Raw genomic sequence first — 20928 nt, 5'->3', positions numbered from 1 at the left:
ATACTACATCATTTTTGATATCGAGTTTATGCTCCCTGTGGGTTGTGCCCACTTTCCGCCACTCCGGTTACAGTATAGCCAAAGGGTCAGTATGTACATCCTCCATAACGAAGATTCATACACACACACACACACACACACACACACACACAAAGAATAATACCAATGGAAAGTGTATAAGGCCCTTGATTGGGGTTTGAAATGCAAAATCTGGAACTGTCTCAATTTTATGGAAATTATAAGCAACAATATAAGAACAGAGTCTTTGTCTAATAGTGATGTGAATTATCTGAGCACTTTTGCACGGTTTCCCTAGGGATTTCCATGGGGATGGCGGCGATCCCCAAGGATGTGCTCTAAGGGGAGCTGGCACCAGGCTGACCAACTCTGTGGTTCAAAGAAGTCTGCAAGGCTGGCAGCTTCAACCTTGCCATGTGCCTGGACTGCAGTGCCTGGAGACAAACAGCCAAGTATTGTAACCATAGCAGGGACCAGAGATGGAATGACCACTGGGAGCAGTGCAGAGAGAACAAACACCATGGTGCACCTGTAGAAGCAAAACTGAACACCTTCATCTGCCCCAGCTGCAACAAAACCTGTCTCTTCTATGTCAGTCTCTACAGTCACAGCAGGTGCTGCAACCTTCCAACAGCTTGACCTCACCTCCAAAGGCGTACTCCTCCATTACCAACCAGAGATTGCAGGCAACAATGCAATCGTGCAACAATGATACAGGGAAGCATCTTACATTTTTATATGCAGAAGGTTGGGCTCCCCCTGCACAATTCTATGCATATCTATGAGAAGTAAGTCCTACTGAGTTCAATGTGGTGCATTCTCTGGGAAGCAGTTACAGAATCACACCCTCAGTGACCTATATGTTGCTAATACTATGGCCTTCGACAGTGATTTTTTTTCTTAAAAAATGTTTAGGGGTACTCTCATTTTCCTACTCATATTGAAATACTGCCCGTCAATGCGGCCAAACTTAGATTCACAAAATGTTTAGGGGTATGCGTACCCCTGTGTACCCCTAGGGGGGAAAACGCACTGGTCTTTAATATTGCACCCTCCCTGTGTTCCTATAAAATAGTAGCGTTCAATTCAGGAGAGAAGGGAAGTATTGGTTATTCTCATTACATTTTTAACATTTCAGAGTCAACACAACCTCCATTGCTCCAGATACCTTACCAGATTGAGTCTTTTGTGAGTCTGGAATCCACCTTTCCATCTTCATCAACAAAGACATCCAGCTGCAGATTGGCATCGTTATCGTGGGCTGAGGAATAGTTGGTGACAACCCTGGCAGGAATTCCTATGCACCTCAAAACTATTAGAAGAGGAGATTATTTTTCAAGAAAAATGTTCAAGTCAATGCAGTGGTGTTTGCATGAGACTAAACAGATATAAATCTTTGAGGGTTATTGAGAGTATTGTAGGAAGGACAATTTATCAATAAACTATGGAAACTAAGTTTTTTTTTTTGTTTTTTAGGGTGGTCATAAAAGATCTAAGAAACATAGCTGGCAAATTAATTGTCAGAATAGTGAATGCTGACAAACTAGAACTGGCCACTGACCTGCATTCATAACCCTCCCAAGACCACCCCCCATGGGCCACTTTGACAGGTGGACATCATGACCCAACTGTCAATCACCTGACACCCCAGAACATGAGATGACTCTACTCCAATGGGAAGAATCCTCCAAAAGGAAGACTCTAAATGCACCCCCAGTTCTTCCTTTCTTCCTTCGCATCCTCAGGAGGAAGACTTGAGGGTGTGCTTAGAGTGTGATCCTGATTCCTTCTTTTGCAGCCAAAAGTTGCCACCTTTTCAATTTCATCCTTTTTTCATTTCCATTGAAATGTAGAGACTTCACCTGCAGCCTTCACAAAGGCTAAGGAAGTACAGAAGCAGAGTTTTTATATGTACGTAACGACATTAATTGTACTTCTCCACAGAATTTGTACATTATCTCTACAGATGCATGGATTTTAAATATATTTAAATATATATGGTGCTCATTTCATTGATATGTATATTGATATTGGTAGTTTAATCTTGCTGAGACTTGGATCTGTTTTTTGCATTTTTATTAACACACAGGTTTATTGTTGCACATTGTTTTTAAATTTATTGTTGTACATTGTTTTAATTGTTTGTTTTTCTTCTGTGACTGTACCCCCAAGTGTGTTTTATAAGCTGGTCTTGGACCGTAATAAATTATCTATCTATCTATCTGACACACAGGTCTCTTATTGCTTGTTACACACATTTGTATGGTACATTATTATAGGTTGAATTTTTCATTACACGTTCATCTTAATATCAGTTTATTATTCAAGTGAAGAGCCACTGCCAGTTGACAATACTGAGCTAGGTGGACCAGTATAATGCAGCTTCTTGCGTAGAAGAAGCCACATCGGGGGCCCCTAAAGACCTAATAAGACCCGAGGTCTCATTTTTGACACTCCTGCAGTACGTAGTTCATATTCTATAGCCCTAAGGTGGCTGCAGTGTTTCATGCAGAAGAGTAATGTTTCTAGTGCATTCATTTTAATGGTTTGATGACAAATTGCCTGGATTCCTCCAATGCCATATGCACCTATTGATTAAGCTTAATTCGAATGCCCTCCCAGACTTCGAGTGTGCAAGCCATCAAGGCTCATTGGAAATAATTCAGCTGACAATTTCAAGATTAATGGCTCTGCTCCTTCTTTTTCAGAATGTTTTAGCATTTTTAACAGATGACTGTCCCAAAATATTCAATATGGTAACCTTGGGAAGCTGAATCGTTGCACCCATACAGCATTAGAAACCCTAAATAGCTGGAAATTAAATTGCTGTGCATATTAAACACAGAGTGTGTGTTTTAAAAGATGAATGTGATTGCCATAGGATGTGGTTTTATTGGTGGAAACTTTTCCTAGAGTTCTGTTAAAATGGAATTGTAATTAATTATTGTGATTTTTATTTTATATGTGATTGTAAATGCTGTTGGGGTTGGGCTTTTTTTAATGAAAACCATTTAGAGCTTTGGGAAAGCAAATGCCTGAAATAAATGCAAAAGTTTCAGCTCATATTCATGGGCCTCTCGGAGATTTTTTTGATGGGGTTTATGTGTGATCATTCACAATTATTGATTCTCACAAACAGTGGTGGCTGCTGGTGCCCATTGAAACCAGCAGGGCAGAAAGCAGGAGGCCAACAGCAGGTGGAGCCAGAGTCACAGAGGCAACAAAGTCTATGTTCACCCAGCTACTCCCACTGAGTTCTACATAGGCTAAGGGAGGAAGAAGCTTGCAGATAGTGCTAACCCCTGGACTGTTCATAAGTAAGAAGGCAGGCAGGCATGGGGCTGCTTGAGGGCAGATTGAGGCTGGTCGGGCAGTGCCCCATTTGTCCTAATGGATCAGACACTGCCTTAATACAGTCCTTCTTTTGGATATATATCAAAGTATTTTACTTATCCTTTCTTGACTTTCTGAGCCCCTGTAGCAAGGGAACCTGGGAGTAGCAAGTAGAGCATGCTTTCTGTAAATTGTGTTAGAGATGTACTGAGTTCAGAGCGTTCAAATGTTAATTTCCTTGCAGACATGTGGTGTTTTTTCGGAACATGGCTCAAGGTTTACTTTAATATGTCCTTACAGCATTTGCGTAAAATCCACTCTCACCACATTCTGAATAAAGATTCATAAAGGCGTCTCCCATGGAATGAAAGTGGATGTGGATAAATTGGATGTTTCTTAATGCGTAGCTGTTCTTTATATCTGGCGATACCTACTTATATTGGCATGACTACGAAGGGAAAGATAAGTTTTGCTCTGGAGTTCTGCCAGCTGTGACAGAAAGAGGATGTTTGTTACATTTTGCATCTCTTCTACATATGGCAATATATGTTTAAACAAAGATGTACATTCCAACATCTTCCATTTTCAAAAAACCAAAAACCACAACAGGCTAATGTCTTGGCTATTTATCACTTGGCTAAGTGCTTTGCAACAACAGTACCAAAAGTGCCCAGCTTCTGCTGTCTGCATTTCAGCAACATAATGTTTCCTTTCATTTGAGAGAGTCAGTGGATGGGAATATTGGCTTATTTGCTTTCAGCATGTATATCCCACCGTTCACCACAAAGTCGCAGGTCATCACTCCTTGTAAGGCAGGGTCACCCCAAAAACCACATTGTAGAGCTGGAAAAGGTTTGGGAAAGGGCAACGAAAATGTTCAAGGGGATGGCCTCAGCCCAGTATACCTGAAGGAGCGTCTCCACCCCCATCGTTCAGCCCTGAAACTGAGGTCCAGCTCTGAGGGCCTTCTGGCGGTTCCCTCATTCCAAGAAGTGAGGTTACAGGGAACCAGGCAGAGGGCCTTCTTGGTAGTGGCGCCAGCCCTGTGGAACACCCTCCCATCAGATGTCAACGAAATAAACAACTATCTGACTTTTAGAAGACACCTGAAGGCAGCCCTGTTTAGGGAAGTTTTTAATGTTTGATGTTTTATCGTGTTTTTAATATTCTGTTGGGAGCCGCCCAGAGAGGCTGGGGAAACCTAGCCAGATGGTAAAGGTAAAGGGACCCCTGACCATTAGGTCCAGTCGTGACCAACTCTGGGGTTGCGGCGCTCATCTCGCTTTATTGGCTGAGGGAGCCAGCGTACAGCTTCCGGGTCATGTGGCCAGCATGACTGAGCCACTTCTGGGAAACCAGAGCAGCGCACGGAAATGTCATTTGCCTTCCTGCGGGAGCGGTACCTATTGATCTACTTGCACTTTGACGTGCTTTCGAACTGCTAGGTTGGCAGGAGCAGGGACTGAGCAACGGGAGCTCATCCCGTCGCAGGGATTCGAACCACCGACCTTCTGATTGGCAAGTCCTAGGCTCTGTGGTTTAACCCACAGCACCACCAGCGTCCCTTTAGCCAGATGAGCGTGGTATAAATAATAAATTATTATCATCATCATTATTATTATTATTGAATGACTCCCCCATGACTGTAGCATTTGCAATTTTTAGTTTACAGAAAAGGTACATAAGAGGTGCTATGAAAGAAAGTTATAAAATTATTTATGTAATGGGGAAAGTTGCATGTATGTGTAAACAAGCCATAAATTATAAAGACACCACAGTGTCCACTGTTCCCCATTCTAAGGAAACCAAGCCCTTGGTAAGCGCCTGGAGCCCTAGGAGATTGGGGTGGCATGCAACAAGATTATTGTTATTCGGTGCAAGCATCAATGCAATCTCAGAAGGGTATTGGGAGGGCTCTGGTTCATTCCAATGTGAAAAAGAAACCGTGTCCATGCCACAAAAGATTCATTGCATATTTTATCTCATACTTACAAGTGTTGAAGACTCCGGCAAAGACCCAGCACTGACCATACCGCACCGGTTCTTTAGAACTATGATATTCCAACAGAATGTCTACACTTCCAGTCCAAGAGGAGGGTGGCACTCCGTATTCATAAACGCTGTTCCAGGAGCCATACACCACACCGTCATCATCTTTAGAATTGATCTGGAGGGAGAACAAGCCAGTGAGAGGCCCACCAGACGGGTGCTTTATTGAGAGTGCATTTTGCAACATGTTCCTGACACAGTAAAATGTGTGTTTATTCTGCTCTATTAGTTGTTCTGCAATGCTTCCCTAGCCCTGCCACAATATTGCTGTCTGGAAGAGCTACAGTGCAACAAAAGCAGGATAAAACAAATTAATAAACCAGCACATTTGTGGTAGAACAAGTTTTGGGATTTCAGGAGGTAGCTATGGGATATGCACTGCTTGGAAACGAAGCAGTGGGCAGCACTACTGCAGGCACAAACAATATTGAAAACAGGATCGTGTCTGACTGCCCTGATAGCATCATGAGCACAATCACCCACAAAAGGTATATCTGGAAGGGTCCTAAATTCACACAGAAAAGACATCCTTTAGGATTTGAACCTGAGTCACAATCCACACAGAAGAACCCCAGTTTATGCATTAACTACCACTCGTGCATAGTTATGTTTGACTGCAATTCCCCACACAAATAAGAGTTCTGGAGGTGGGGAGTCAAGGCTGCGTGTTGTGGGAGGAGGGTGCCCCTTAAGAATGCATTCTTACAGGCAGGATTATGTGAGAATGCATTCTCACATAATGGGATGATCCATAATGCATCATTCATAAACAGCCTTTAGACAAAGCTGTCATGGCCTTTGAAGACGCTTGAACTCAGGATAAGAGGAAGAAACGTTCAAACAGAAAGGCATGTTTGGCAAACCCTCACCATGATCAACTCCCGCCCGGAAACCAATGTCCCCACTGTGGAAGGATGTGTGGCTCCAGAATTGGCCTCCACAGTCACTTACGGACTCACTGTTAAGACAATCTTACTCGGCTATGAGTGATCGCCAAAGAAGAGGAAGATACATAATGTGATTCTATCCTCAGATCACCTCCACTGCTCATTGGGTGAATGCCAGGTTGCCACAACAAATTGAGCTGCAATTTTCTTACAGGCTTGTGGCCTACAACAGGCTATATTTACACACGTACAAGTTGTTCTAAGATCTGTATGAATGAGGAAAGCTACAAAAGGACTTTCTTCTGGTCACTAATGGCAAGTTTGAAGGAATGGTCTGATTTGAGTGAGCTGATATGGGGAAGCTGGGGATCTAGTAGTGACCATTCTTTGGGAGGGTACATGCTCCTGAAAAATTGGAGAGTATGAGGTTAGTGAGCCTTCAAAGCGCGAGCTTTCAAGCACACCCAAAACCCCTCAGCAACACCAAAATGGTTGTGTGATTCAGCTCCAAACTTATCAGCTTTTAGTGGGAAACGAAATGTGTCCCAGAAAGCATTTGACCTGTTTTGCAAGAAAAAGAATAGAAAACTTCTGTTTGACCCCCTTGCAATTCCAATGGTTTTGATATAATTTATCCTGAGTAAGCGGTGTATGTGTGTGTGGAAATAGGCTGTCTACCGTGTGCCCATCATGAGAACAAGAAAGATTTTGCTTGTCTAACTTTGCTCGGGGTAAGGCTGTATGGAGTGAGAGTTTTGCTGACTAATGACTAAATGGATAGCTATTAGTGAGCAATACATTTCCTTCCAGCAATTTGAACCAAATCAGTGGAGGCTATGCGGAAAAGCTCCTTTTGCTCTGTACCTTGTAATTATGTTAATACCGAGTCGCTACATTCTTGCCAAATAAATCACGACTCTCATTGAAAAGCTTTTGGCTGGATTAAGTACTGGTTTCTAATTAGAAAATCGACTTCCTGTGAACCCTGAGATAAGCATTCAGCAGCAGACCTAAATGGGGTTTCAGGGCGAGACCCTGAGTGGCCGTCGCCAGGAAATAAAAAGGCATTCGGCAGGCAGGATGGTAGTATCATTCCACTTTCCAAACCAGTGGAAAACCAACACACTGTGCCTGCCAAAAGGCAAATTTGGCAGACAAATTTGTGGCCCTGCAGATGTAGCCGGACTACAACTCCCATCATCCCTCACTGTTGGCCATCCTGGTGGGGGCTGGTGGGAGTTGGGGATCATCAACAAGTGAGCCAGAGGCTCCCCATCCTTGGACTAGAAAGGGGCTACAGAAACAACAACAACAACAACAACAACAACAACAACAACAACAACAACAACAACAACAACTGTATCCTGCCCATCTGATTGGGTTGCCCCTGCCACTCTGGGTGGCTTCGAACAAACATAAAAGCACTATAAGCAAATGGATAGCTCCATTGGTTAGAGCATGGTGCTGATAACACCAAGGTTGCAGGTTTGATTCCCGTACAGGACAGCTGCATATTCCTGCATTGCAGGGAGCTGGACGAGATGACCCTCGGGGTCCCTTCCAACTATGTGATTCTATGAATGAAACATCAAACATTAAAAACTTCCCCATACAGGGTTGACTTCAGGTGCCTTCTAAAGTTGTAGAGTTGTATAGTTATTTATGTCCTTGACATCTGGCGGGAGGGCGTTCCTCTGCCTGGTTCCCTGTAACTTGCAGAAGGCCCCCCACAAACCACCACTCACGCCTGGAATAATAATTAAGAACCTTCCAAATTAAACACCAAATCATCTACACCTTAGAATGCAGAAAAATAATATTTAGCACTTGTATGCTGTTTCCATGTGTTCAAAGGGTTTCACATAGCCCATCCTTAAAACAACCCTGTAAGGTTAAGTCTGCACAGTGGTACCTCAGGTTAAGAACTTAATTCGTTCTGGAGGTCCGTTCTTAATCTGAAACTGTTCTTAACCTGAGGTACCACTTTAGCTAATGGGGCCTCCCGCTGCCGCCACGCCGCCAGAGAATGATTTCTGTTCTCATCCTGAAGCAAAGTTCTTAGCCCGAGGTACTATTTCTGGGTTAGTGGAATCTGTAACCTGAAGCGTCTGTAACCCGAGGTACCACTGTATTATTATCCCCTTAGAATCCACTTATTATATTGCAGACTGAGAGAGAGAATGGCTTGCTTAAAGCCAGCCTAGTGTGCTCATGGCAAAGGTAGAGTGGCCATATTACTTACAGATTAACAGTCCTCTAGTTGAAGGGAAGGAACGCGGGTGGCGCTGTGGGTTAAATCACAGAGCCTAGGGCTTGCTTCATCTATGGTTAGCCCAGAAGCCAAGCAGGCTGGGAGAACAGAAGTGATTATTCCCTTCTCCACTAGCTCGTTCACTCGCCTGCATGTGATTTCTGCTCACCTATGACTACCAGGGGGACGTGGGTGGCGCTGTGCTCTAAACCACAGAGCCTAGGGATTGCCGATTGGAAGGTCGGTGGTTTGAATCACCGTGACAGGGTGAGCTCCCGTTGCTCAGTCCCAGCTCCTGCCAACCTAGCAGTTCCAAAGCACGTCAGAGTGCAAGGAAATAAATAGGTACCGCTCCAGCGGGAAGGTAAACGGTGTTTCTGTGTGCTGCTCTGGTTCACCAGAAGCGGCTTAGTCATGCTGGCCACATGACCCAGAAGCTGTACGCCGGCTCTCTCGGCCAATAAAGCGAGATGAGTGCCACAACCCCAGAGTCGGCCACGACTGGACCTAATGGTCAGGGGTCCCTTTACCTTTACCTTTAGTTGAAGGGATGTTCATAGAATCATGGAGTTGGAAGGGACCCAAGGATCATCTAGTCCAACCCCCTGCAATGCAGGAATCTCAGCTAAAGCATCTGTGACAGATGGCCATCCAACCTCTGATTAAAAACCTCCAAGGAAGGAGAGTGATAAAGAAGCAGAAGCGGAGAGCAGGGACTTTGACACAGGTCATCTGGGGAACCACAACAGCGAGACATATTGTATTTCTACTTAAATCACAGAGATTCCCCCCCCAAAAAAATCTGCATATATACATACAAATTATCGTATGCAAATCTGTCTTCTTTCACCCTTTCTTTTGGTGATGCACAAGCGGCCTACATATAGGCAAGAATCAATCCGAGGTCCTCTTGATTGATAGCTCAGTCTCTTACACTATAACCACACTTACTTGGAAGTAAACACCATTGAATGGAATGAGACTTACTTCTGAGTAGACATGATTAGGGTTGTAGTCTCTGTTGCTAGACTTTTTGGGGAACCTAACCCACTTTTATTTTATTTTTTGAGACCCTATTATTTTAGACAGAACTGGATCTACCATGAGCCAGGGTGACGCAGCTTGCCTCAGGGTGTAGATTTGAGAGGTGCTGATAAAAGGCATTACAGTATCAATTACCTAATTTATCTAAAACGAGCTAGGAGACAGTCCAAAGCTGTGGGTGAGCAAAATTTGGTTTTTTATTTTATATTTTTTATTATCAGCGGGGATGCTATTTGAATTGTCTGCCTCAAGCTCCAAAGCATTTCAGGCTATTTCTGATTTTTACCAGGTCACACTACCTCCCTGTTCCCTTCCCCTCTTTTTCTTTTTTTAAAAGTCTAATTATCACTGTAGTCCTAATTTTGAAGAAAAGTCGATAAATTTCCTCTAGGCCAAAACAGTGAGACATTAATGAAAGGGGAAAATCACTGCGTTGCATTCCAAAACTGCACTGCTGTCATGATCCTGGTGGCTTGAATTTACGGAATGCACTTCTCTCTAGCCTGTATCAAAATGTGCAGCATAGTCAGAGGTGTAGTGGTCTGAGATTGTGACACAATGTCATGCCTGTGGCATAGTGTGTGACGTCATGCACACAAAGTCCCTATGTGGCGTCAGGAGATCGGGAGGAGCCAGGAGGCAGAGCTGAACGTGGTGGCACCATAGTTTCAATGGCCAGTGGCTTCTCCTCCTGCTGCTGCCGCCACGGGCTGGGGGCTACTTCCCCCTCTTCTCCATGGCAGGAGGAGGAAGAGGAGAAGGAGCTGGTCACTTAAGTCACACCACATTCAGCCCTGTGCTTGGCCCTGATTCTTTTGAACACGGGGGACCCACTCCCCCCAAAAAATATTGGGAGGCCCGTTGGGAGTTGGCACCCCTGGCTCCTAGGTTGACTCGGGAGAAGACACCAAGGAGAAATTGTTCTGTATGCTCCAAATCTAAGCACTGAGGAACACTGAAAACACAAGGGGCTTTAGTTTCAAGAAAATGGTGTGCAACTTCTGCTACATGGACTATGATATCGGAGCACTCCCAAGCATTTGGCCAGGCACATGCACAGAAAATAGTAAATCTAGCTGAAATGCATGGAGATCTGCATTGATTATTATTATTATTTTGTAAGCCACCTATATTTGCCACTACACAACTGAGTACACCCACCAAAAATGAAATACTGGGCATTGACACCCTCAGGGCCAGATTTAGGTTTGAGGAGGCCCTAAGCTACTGAAGATGATGGGGCCCTTTATATGTCCAGCTGTCCTTTGTCAACAACAAATTGCCACTTTTTTGTGTGTTGAATATATGCTATATGGTAATTTATGGACCTAATAGGTATCTAAAGCCATTTGCACATAACAAATAGGAGCCTACACAACACAAAACACTGTTGCTGTATGTAGGTTTTTGTTTTATTTGTTTTTTATCTTATGTTTTGGAAATGTACATCCTTTTTTTTCCCCTTTAAATTTTTTGGACACTCCCCAAGAGAGTGGGGCCCTAAGCTGTAGCTTGTTTAGCTTATACGTAAATTCGGCACTCCACAATCTGTTGCTCTAGCCCAGCTGTAGAGCCAGCCCTGGGGCTTTAAAACTGAAGTGTGTGTGTGTGTGTGTGTGTGTGTGCGTGTGCGTGTGTGTGTGAGAGAGAGAGAGAGAGAGAGAGCGCAATTGAGATTGATGGGGGCATATTGACCTAAGCCAAGTAACAAGCAAATGGTTCATTAAACTCCACACATTGCATCCACTATATGTTCATTACGTACCACTGCAGAGCCAACACGACTGATTTTGACCGGATTCCCTCGGCCTGAGAGATCCAGCTGTGCTCTGTCCATCAGGTATAGGCATGCATCCAAAACACCTTCTTCAAACTAAATAAAAGGGAGGAAAAAGAAAGAAACAGAGAATGGATTCAGTGCTCATTCTAGAAAACAAACGGGAAACAAATGCTCTTTGCTTCGAAAGAGGGAGTACAATTCTTTTTTCAATTCCATGGAGGAAACACCAATTTTCCTATATACGAATTGTAACTTCAGCTGTGCCACTTCAGATCAAAACACCAGAAGATGTTTGATATACCGTATTTTTCGCTCTATAACACGCACGCGACCATAACACGCACATAATTTTTAGAGGAGGAAAACAAGAAAAAAAATGTTCTAAACGAAACAGTGGATGTATGATTCTTGTGGTTCATGCTGTGGCCACAGACATGTGATCTGACGGTGAGTTTGGGGTAGCCCAATGCAAAAATCCTGAGGATCCATGTGGATCCATGCTTTGTAACCACGTTTTTGCACCACTGCGGCCCCAGGCAACAGTGGGTGTGTGATTTTTTTGGTGCAAGCTGTAGCCATGGACATGCTATGTGATCTGATGGTGAATTTGGGGCGACCCAGTGCAAAAATCCTGAGGATCCATGTGGATCCGTGCTTTGTAACCAGGCTCTCTGTCCCTCTCTTCTCCCCACTCAGTGGCTCTTCTCCCGCTTTCCTGTTTCAAAGCAAGCAAAGCGAACCACGGAGGAGGGAAGGATGGGGAACCATGGATCCTCTGCTCACAACTGCAGCAGATCCCCCCGCCATCCGTAGGCATTCGCTCCATAACACGCACAGAAATTTCCCCTTACTTTCTAGGAGGAAAAAAGTGAGTGTTATGGAGCAAAAAATACGGTAAATCTTTACACAAATAACAAACAATCCTTAGCCATTGAAACCTCGCCTCTCTGTGGCTTGAGGCACCTTACAATGATAATATAAAACCATAAAACTGCAATAAAAATTATCATTAAGAACCCCCCATTAATATACTACAAAACCAACATATCTCAGCAGCAGTAGTACAAAGCTTTGATTAAAAATTTCAGCAGCCAAAGGCCTTTCTGAAAAAGAGAGGGTGCAAGCTCTCCAAAAACTAGAAAGATAAAGATAATGGCTAGCCATCATGAAGTCTACGTACTACTTCCACGATTAGAAGCAAGCTGCCTCCGAATACCAGTTCGCTGTCACTTCCTGTGTTGTACATAACATGGAGCAGAGTCCAATTTGCAGCTCACAAGTGGTAGAGTTCATATGGGGAGAGACATGTATTGTAAAGGTGAAAATATATAAAAAACTTAAAGTGGGTGGGATTGTCCAGCTTAGACTTAAAGGTGGCTCCAGAGTATGTCACTGCTTTAAGCCATGGTTGCCACTGGTGCATGCAGGCATAGTGCTGCAGTTCAAAGGTAGCTCATGCAAGACAGCTGCACATCAGATCCATGCAAACTCGCAAGGGCAGATTCTGGCTGTTTTACACAAGAGTCACACACGGAGAATGCCCTTTCGGCCTCTTCCCTATAGGTAGTTGTTCTGTTGAATAAGGTCAGACCACACTTGGGGAGCCAGTGTGGTGTAGTGGTTAAGAGCAGTAGACTCGTAATCTGGTGAACCAGGTTCGCGTCTCCGCTCCTCCACATGCGGCTGCTGGGTGACCTTGGGCTAGTCACACTTCTTTGAAGTCTCTCAGCCCAACTCACCTCACAGAGTGTTTGTTGTGGGGGAGGAAGGGAAAGGAGAATGTTATCCGCTTTGAGACTCCTTCGGGTAGTGATAAAGCGGGATATCAAATCCAAACTCTTCTTCTTCTCTTCTTCTGGAGTTCCATTACCAGTTCTGGGCACCACAGTTTAAGATGGATTTTGACAAGCTGGAATGTGTGCAGAGGAGGGCAACCAAGTTGATGAAGGGTCTGGAAACCAAGCCTTTTGAGGAGCGGTTGAGGGAGCTGGGTATATTTAGCCTGGGAAAGAGAAGGCTGAGAGGAGATATGATAGCCATCTTCAACTATCTCAAGGACTGTCACATGGAAGAGGGAGCGAGCTTATTTAATCCTACCTCTGAAGGGTAGAACTTGAACCAATGGCTTCAAGTTACAAGAAAGAAGATCAGGAAAACCTTTCTGACTTTAAGAGCTGTTCAAAGCGAAACAGACTCTCTCAGAAGGTAGAACCTTCCTTGGAAGTTTTTAAGATGAGGCTGGATGGCCATCTGTCATGAATGCTTTAGTTGAGATTCCTGCATTGTAGGGGGTAGGACTAGATGACCCTCGGGACCCCTCTCAACTCTACATTTCTATGATTCTAAGGAGCCCTTCCAGATGCCCTTTCTATTGTGCATTTGTGATGATTTGTGCTCATGATACTATCAGGGCAGTTATACACAATCCTGCTTTCAATACTGTTGCACTGGCAAAAGTTTCAGGCCAGACATACTGCTTTGTCACCAATCAGTACATGACTCCCTAACTTCCTTCTGAAATCCTGTAGCTTTTTAAACCACAAATGTTTCACAAGTGTGCCCTGCTTTTGCGCCCTTCCAAATGGCAATAATGTGGCAACACCGGGGAAGCGTTTCAGAACAATGAACAAAGCGGAACGATGCGTGAATCCGCCGTGAATGCAAAATTATTGCATCAGTGGCATGTTGCAGAATACACCTGCGGCAACTCAAAGCAGCAGCAGCCATTTTGAACTAAGATGGTAGCCTCCAGAAGTGTGGTTATTTATGTCAAATATTCAAATGCAATATCATGTTCCAGTATTCAGCTTCTGGATAACTTTAAAATACATCGGGTGGTGGGTGGTGGAATAGCACTGGTTAGCCCTAGCTCAAATTAAATCTATTCTAAACTCTCTCTACTGCCACTCCAAATATAGATAGTTTGCCACTAGTTGTACTTCTGATTATTGATGGGCCTAGCAAGCCTTGCAAAGAGAGACCAGCAAGTGGCCTGAAACTGTCTTCGAGAATGAACTCTAATAAAGGAGTCTAAATTCTGGGATCCAATGACAACAAGGACAGGAATAAATAGGGGGCAGAAGTGCCTAAATAGAGCAGAATTCATTATGAAAGAGCCTGCCCTGTGATACAGTCCAATTTGCTCAGAAGAAATTGCATAGCAACCAAAAAATGACACTGTCTCTTGGAAAACAATTGCCGAGATGGAGGCAAAGGCACATGAATTCAATTATGAGCCTCTCTAAGCGGTGGTAAACAAATGAGCAGATTATATTTCTGTTGCAAGCTGGACCATCGCAATTGTTGAAGCTTTTCTTTATGCCTCTGTTTCTTTTCTTTTTTTAACAAAAAAAAATGCTAGTTGGTTAAAAATAGCAACAATAAATTGATTGCATCACTGATTAGTTAACATACCGACATGGCGATGAACTATCTAATGCAATTGCATCCAGGTTGGACATGACACATTTATCATCATTCATCTCCTTGGCTCTGTTACCTATAATTGCATTACTTTTCTCTCTCTCTTTTGGAATGGAACAGAAGCTCATTACTAAATAATGAGTTATAATCCTATAGTGTGAAACAGGGTTCGCGGTGGAGGTCAACACTTTCCCAAAGGAGATGCTTCCAGCAACAATATCATCTTCAAAAAGCCGAATGTTTATTCTAGGAATTGGCCCATAAATCTCAATGGTGTACAAGAGTTCATTGGTGTAAACAATCCTGGAGTAAGAAAAATGCTTTGGTAGCAGCTCTTGAAAAATGTTCCTTTCACAACTGGGGATGTGGATCCATTTTTGAGCTCACCATACTTGCCACATGCTTCATCAAATAAAAGTTTTTCTTTATCTCTGTGCTGTTGGTTGAGGCAGTCCTTAGTCTGCCCCACTTTCATCAGAGTCTAAGCGAAGCAGATTTCGTAACATCAAGTCATTCCTGCTGTCAGTAATGCAAGGTCGGTGAATAAAGTACAGACTTTGCACCAAAACTATTGCCACCAGGGGTTAATGATGCTCTCCCAGTTGGATGTGGGTGGCGCTGTAGTCTAAACCACTGAGCCTTTTGGGCTTGCTGATCAGAAGGTCGGCGGTTCGAATCCCCATGATGGGATGAGCTTCTGTTGCTCTGTCCCAGCTCCTGCCAACCTAGCAGTTCAAAAGCATGCCAGTGCAAGTAGATAAATAGGTACCGCTGCGGTAGGAAGGTAAACAGCATTTCTGTGCGCTCTGGTTTCCATCACGGTGTTCCATTGTGCCAGAAGCGGTTTAGTCCTGCTGGCCACATGACCCAGAAAAGCTGTCTGTGGGCAAATGCTGGCTCCCTTGGCCTGAAAGTGAGATGAGTGCCACAACCCCATAGTCGCCTTTGACTGGACTTAACCGCCCAGGGGTCCTTTACCTTTCTTTCTTATAATGCTACACACAGAACTTCATTTTGATCACATAAGTGTAAGAAGGACTTTTCATTTCAAGCAACCAATGATCCATCATAACTACATCAATATCTGGCAGTGCCCAATATCGAAATGGCAGGTGCCCTTTACATTCCTTGATGCAGCTACAGCTTCTCCTGGTTATTCCTCCCCATATTCCATTGACTATCTATCAGAACTCTGCAGCACTGGCCAAACTCCAAGGGTGATAACCGTAAGAAATTATACCCAAAATATAATTCCGCACATTGTGCAGTACCAAGCTTGAGTTTGCCTCTGAGTGTACCCTCAGCAGGTATAGCAATCCCCTGGCAATAGGAAGTACTAAGATTAGACCTTCATCATTGTTAGATTGTTACCTGGTCAAGGCCTATTGGGAAAAGGCTGCCTGGCCCACTAAAATGCTCTGCCCATGAGGACTTACAGAAACTAATGGATGTTGGGCATATAGAGGAGATACCAGCAGCAAATATGTTGATGCTTCAGTGGCATTTTGGAATGAATGATCGACCGGAGCAAGAAACATTGTCAACCCCTGCTTGCCCGCATTCCCTGCTGCCATCTCAAACGACCTTAGCCACCCAGTATGGAGAGGAGATAAGAGCTCACTTGGGGCACAAGGCAAATCTGCCCATGTGTGTCAAGAGCCCGTTTTGAAGCCTAGAAGGCGACAGCAATGATGGTAAAGGGGAAAACATTCTTCTCTGCCACAACTGCATCTGTAGGGTTGTGTTCCAGAGGCTGTTCCAAGCAATTTTCAGTTTTCCACTGAAAATGGGCATTTGCTGGTGAGTGAGGCATCAGTTGCTTGTTGAGATAACTTTTGAAGATGGTGAAGATGTTCACATCCAGTCTGATTTGTATGTGACAAAGCGTAGACCAGAACAGTCAGAAGCAGCCACTTTTTGCAATCACTAGGATCACTTCAGCCTAGGTGCTTTCTCTCAAGAATGCTGACTGGTTGACTAGGGTTGTCAAATAGTCTATCTTGGCTAGTTAAGACCAACTGAGAGGAGCTTGAGACTTGCTGGTTAAAATAGGAAGGGGACCCTCCTGACAAAACCATTCCTAGACTTGTTTCAGGTCTTCACTTTTAAGGAAACACAGAATAGGGAGAAAGATTAATAAAATAACTGGATAACACATCACTTCTGGGTCCATTTCAGTCTGACTTCCACCTTTAGCAACTTTCACAGATTACTTGTGTCTGGAAGTTGACAAGGCATTTTCCCTTCTCAATGATTTTGGATGTCTCAGTGGCAGCAGCTCACTAAATTTTGTTGGCCTGGCTTGAACAGCCTGTGGGGATGTCGAATCTAACTGTCGAGTGATTCCTTTCCCCCCAGAATGAACTCAGTGGTCATCACTGGTGATCCCATCTCAGCCCTCTAGCAGTTGACTTATTGTGTCCCACATGGCTTGATATTTATCACTGATGCCTTTTAACATCTATCACCCATAGGAAGCTGCTGACAAAAATCATCCAGAGCTTTGCTGGTGGGTGTCATAAATTAGACAATACGCTTTCCCTCGAGTTCCATATTTCATTAATGAAGCATCCGATACCCGTTTTCTCAGTATTAAACCACTGTCTTGAGGCTGTGGTTGAATAGATGAGCTCTTAAAACAGGATGAAATTGAATCTGGACGTGGTGGAGATACTGCTGGTAGGAAATCCTAATAATGTGAAGGGTTGGCAGAATGCTACCTGCAATTGGCCAGTAGGTCACAGGGCTACTTGAGATCAATCCTCCCATTGCCTTATCTAGCCAGATGACCCACTCTTACAACATCTGCCTTTCCAGCCCCTTCGCCTGTCTCCATCACTGAAAATTAAGGCTGCCTACACCTCTCCCATCTCCTATTGGCTTGAAAGAAGCACCAGTGGGAAGAAAGAGGAATGCAAAGATTGAGGCAAGAGTAAGACAGCTGCCTCTGTGTCCTGATTTGGCTCTTCTGTTTGTTCACGCCAGGTAAGAGGGTACCCATTCGGCCCAGAAGCAGAAGGGGAAGAGAGAAAGGGAGCTGTGTGTTTGTGAATGGGAAGAATGAGTGAGAGCAAAGAGCACATGTGCTCTGATTCAAACCATATCTGCAAATGGAGAGGGGAAATGTCCATTGGGGGTGTGGTTTGCATTCAAATGGTTGGAACGCACCTGCATCTGCTAATGGACTTTAAGGAGGCCTTTGATGTCATTTGCCCACCAACGAGCTGAATCATAGAATCACAGAATTGTAGAGTTGGAAGGGACCCTGACGATCATCTAGTCCAACCCCCTGCAATGCAGGAATATGCAGCTGTCCCATATGGGGATTGAACCTGCAACCTTGGCGTTATCAGCACCATGCTCTAACCAACCAGGATGGATACTAGCATAATGAAGTTGTCGCCTGATGTGATAATAATATCAAGTGATTGACAGGTGGGCAATCCCCCTTTAAGGAGAAAAAAGAGGTGTGCACACACAAACCGATACCTCAGGTTTCTGGAACTTTTGGAGAGTGGGAAGTAGGGGGACAGGACACACAGTGTCAATAATCTCATCAAGCACTGCCCACTAGGGTGGATGCAAAGCATCAAGCTAGATTTGGGAAGCATAAAACTGAAAGCACTCATATGTGGATCAAAGCGTACAGAAGCGCATATGGAAGAATCAACGTACAGTGGTACCTCGGGTTAAGAACTTAATTTGTTCCGGAGGTCCGTTCTTAACCTGAAGCTGTTCTTAACCTGAGGTACCACTTTAGCTAATGGGGCCTCCCGCTGCCACCGCCGCACGATTTCTGGTCTCACCATGAAGATTGCAGAATGCACAAAAAAGTATACATTTCCTACAAAAGAGACACAAAACTTTTGATTCCTGATAACCCGAGGTACTATTTCTGGGTTAGCGGAGTCTGTAACCTGAAGCATCTGTAACCCGAGGTACCGCTGTATATTATCCACCTGCCTGTCCTATCCTTATGCATCAGTTGCACACCCGTCAAAAAAGGTGTCTGAAAATATCTACAGAGAACATTGGTGCAAATGCTTAGGACTCAGATGCAGGTCAGGCTTTGTGAGTCCTTATGTGTGGAGTAATTCAGTTGAACATAGCAGGTTGCCTCCCAAACAATTGCGGTAAGAATTTCAGCCTAATACCCCAGCGTTAAAAAAAATTGCACGAGCCTGAGATATCAAGGTTCCAGTAATGTCACACAACACCACTGTGCATAGCTGTCAAGTGTCCCTTATTTGAAGGGACAGTCCCTTATTCCAGCGCCATGTCCCGCTGCTGTCCCTTACTGATGGATGTCCCTTAAATGTCCCTTAAATAATGTCCCTTAAATTTCAAAGGAAGCAGCTCCTCTCCCTCCCTTCCTGCCGGCCAGGGAGGAGGGAGGCTCCAACTGTGTTGCTTGGCTGTGTTGCTCACCCAATAAGAAGTCTAAGAACGACTGGGGGGTGGAGCTTGCATGCCTTGTGTGTGGCTAGTTAATGCAAGCTGAGGGGTTTTTTGAATGCTGGACGCCATTTTGTTGCACGTGCTGCTGCAAACTTTGCAGTGCAAAGCCAGGCCGGGGAGCCATCTTAAGTTGAGGCTGCATAGGCCTTGTGGTGCATGTGATTCAGATTCTATTCAGTTGAACCTCTGGTTACAAAGTTGGTTGGACAGTGTTCACGAAGCTACCCAGCATGAGTTTGACCAGACTGCAGGAGGACAGGAAGACTGGAGTGCCTGGAACAGGTGAGGCTGCTGGTCCCTTATTTTGGCTACTGGTCCCTTATTTTCAAGGCTGCTGGCCCCTTATTTTGGCTACTGGTCCCTTATTTTCAAGGCTGCTGGTCCCTTATTTTCAAATCTGTAAGTTGACAGCTATGCCACTGTGGTCTGTGGTATCACCCTGGCCCAGCAGACGCTACCCCACCTTCAATCTTAAGTGTTCATTTGCTGGCGCACAAGATCTTAGGACAGCAGCATAAGTGGCAGAACTTCCAACATGTCCATTCAGAACAACTCACCTGGCCATAATTCCAACTCCTGGATCTTATGCTATCAGGCTCTCCATAGAAAATAACCCCAAGGTCATTCAGGACATACTCTTGCCTTTGCTTTTCATCATCCAGAAACACAGCATCCTCTGCAACAAAACGTTGTGTGTGAAAGCTCGTCAATACAGTTGTTTTGCTTATAATAGATGCCAGCATTTAGTACTGCAGAATGATATGACGCTAATGAAAAGGCTGGTTTTTTTGTTTTTTTGTTTTTGTTCATCAAGCAGAGCAGTAGGATATCCTTCCTTCCTCGCACAATTCCTTGTAATTGGGAGCCAGGTATTCTTCAACTTAAAAGGAGGAAAGGGGAGGGGGGAGGAAGGCAAATCTGCACTGCTTTGAGCAGGATCTGTAAAGCGTGATTAAAATGTCACCTCTCATCAAGCATTTTATGATTTTGCATCGCTAAGTTGAGAAGTCCAGAGTGCCGTGATGCAATTAGGCATCTGCATAGCGGATCAAAGAACAATTTTGAAACTTCTTAATCGGTGACAGAGAGCGAGTCAATGTCAAAAGATTTGAAGGGAAAAGCGTGCCCTGGAGTTGAGAGATGCTGGAGGAGGCTGAGGGTGTGGTCCACTGATCTATGTAAATAACAGCACAGGGACGGGGAACTTTTTTCAGACTAAGAGTCCCATCCCCTTCAAGGGGAGGTGCATGCTGGTGGTGGGTGGGGCCAGAGGCAAAAGTGGGTGGAGCAACAGCTGTAAAGGTTACCTTTGTACAGTAGGCTGGTCTCTACACACATTGCTCTCTATCCTCCCCACCTATCTAAGACACACCTTCCAGTCAGGCAAAAACACCCAATGAAATTGTGAAACAAGGTCAGTGAGGGGTGTGGCTTGGAAAGAAGGGGTGTGGCTTGGGTTGCATCCTGAGAGGGCCCCAGGCCTGAAGAAGAAGAGTTTGGATTTGATATCCCGCTATATCACTACCCGAAGGAGTCTCAAAGCGGATAACATTCTCCTTTCCCTTCCTCCCCCACAACAAACACTCTGTGAGGTGAGTGAGGCTGAGAGACTTCAGAGAAGTGTGACTAGCCCAAGGTCACCCAGCAGCTGCATGTGGAGGAGCGGGGAAGCGAACCCAGTTCAC

The 20928-nt window shown here is 44.5% G+C and overlaps 1 protein-coding gene across 1 annotated transcript in view; it reads right to left on the bottom strand.

The window, feature by feature from the left end:
* F13A1 (coagulation factor XIII A chain) overlaps window positions 1-20928 on the bottom strand; it is a 71864-nt gene that overhangs the window by 21026 nt on the left and 29910 nt on the right. Inside the window, exons 5-8 of the mRNA XM_053396981.1 lie at window positions 19801-19919; window positions 11348-11455; window positions 5344-5518; window positions 1192-1330 (exon numbers count right to left, since the gene is read on the bottom strand). Of these exons, the coding sequence (XP_053252956.1) occupies window positions 1192-1330; window positions 5344-5518; window positions 11348-11455; window positions 19801-19919 (541 nt within the window). The remainder of the gene's footprint in view (window positions 1-1191; window positions 1331-5343; window positions 5519-11347; window positions 11456-19800; window positions 19920-20928) is intronic.

This window comes from Podarcis raffonei, chromosome 7 (genome assembly GCF_027172205.1).
Source record: "Podarcis raffonei isolate rPodRaf1 chromosome 7, rPodRaf1.pri, whole genome shotgun sequence".
Taxonomy (NCBI): Eukaryota; Metazoa; Chordata; class Lepidosauria; order Squamata; family Lacertidae; genus Podarcis; species Podarcis raffonei.
Note: the sequence above shows the minus strand (reverse complement) of the source record. Positions and strands in the feature narration are given on the sequence as shown.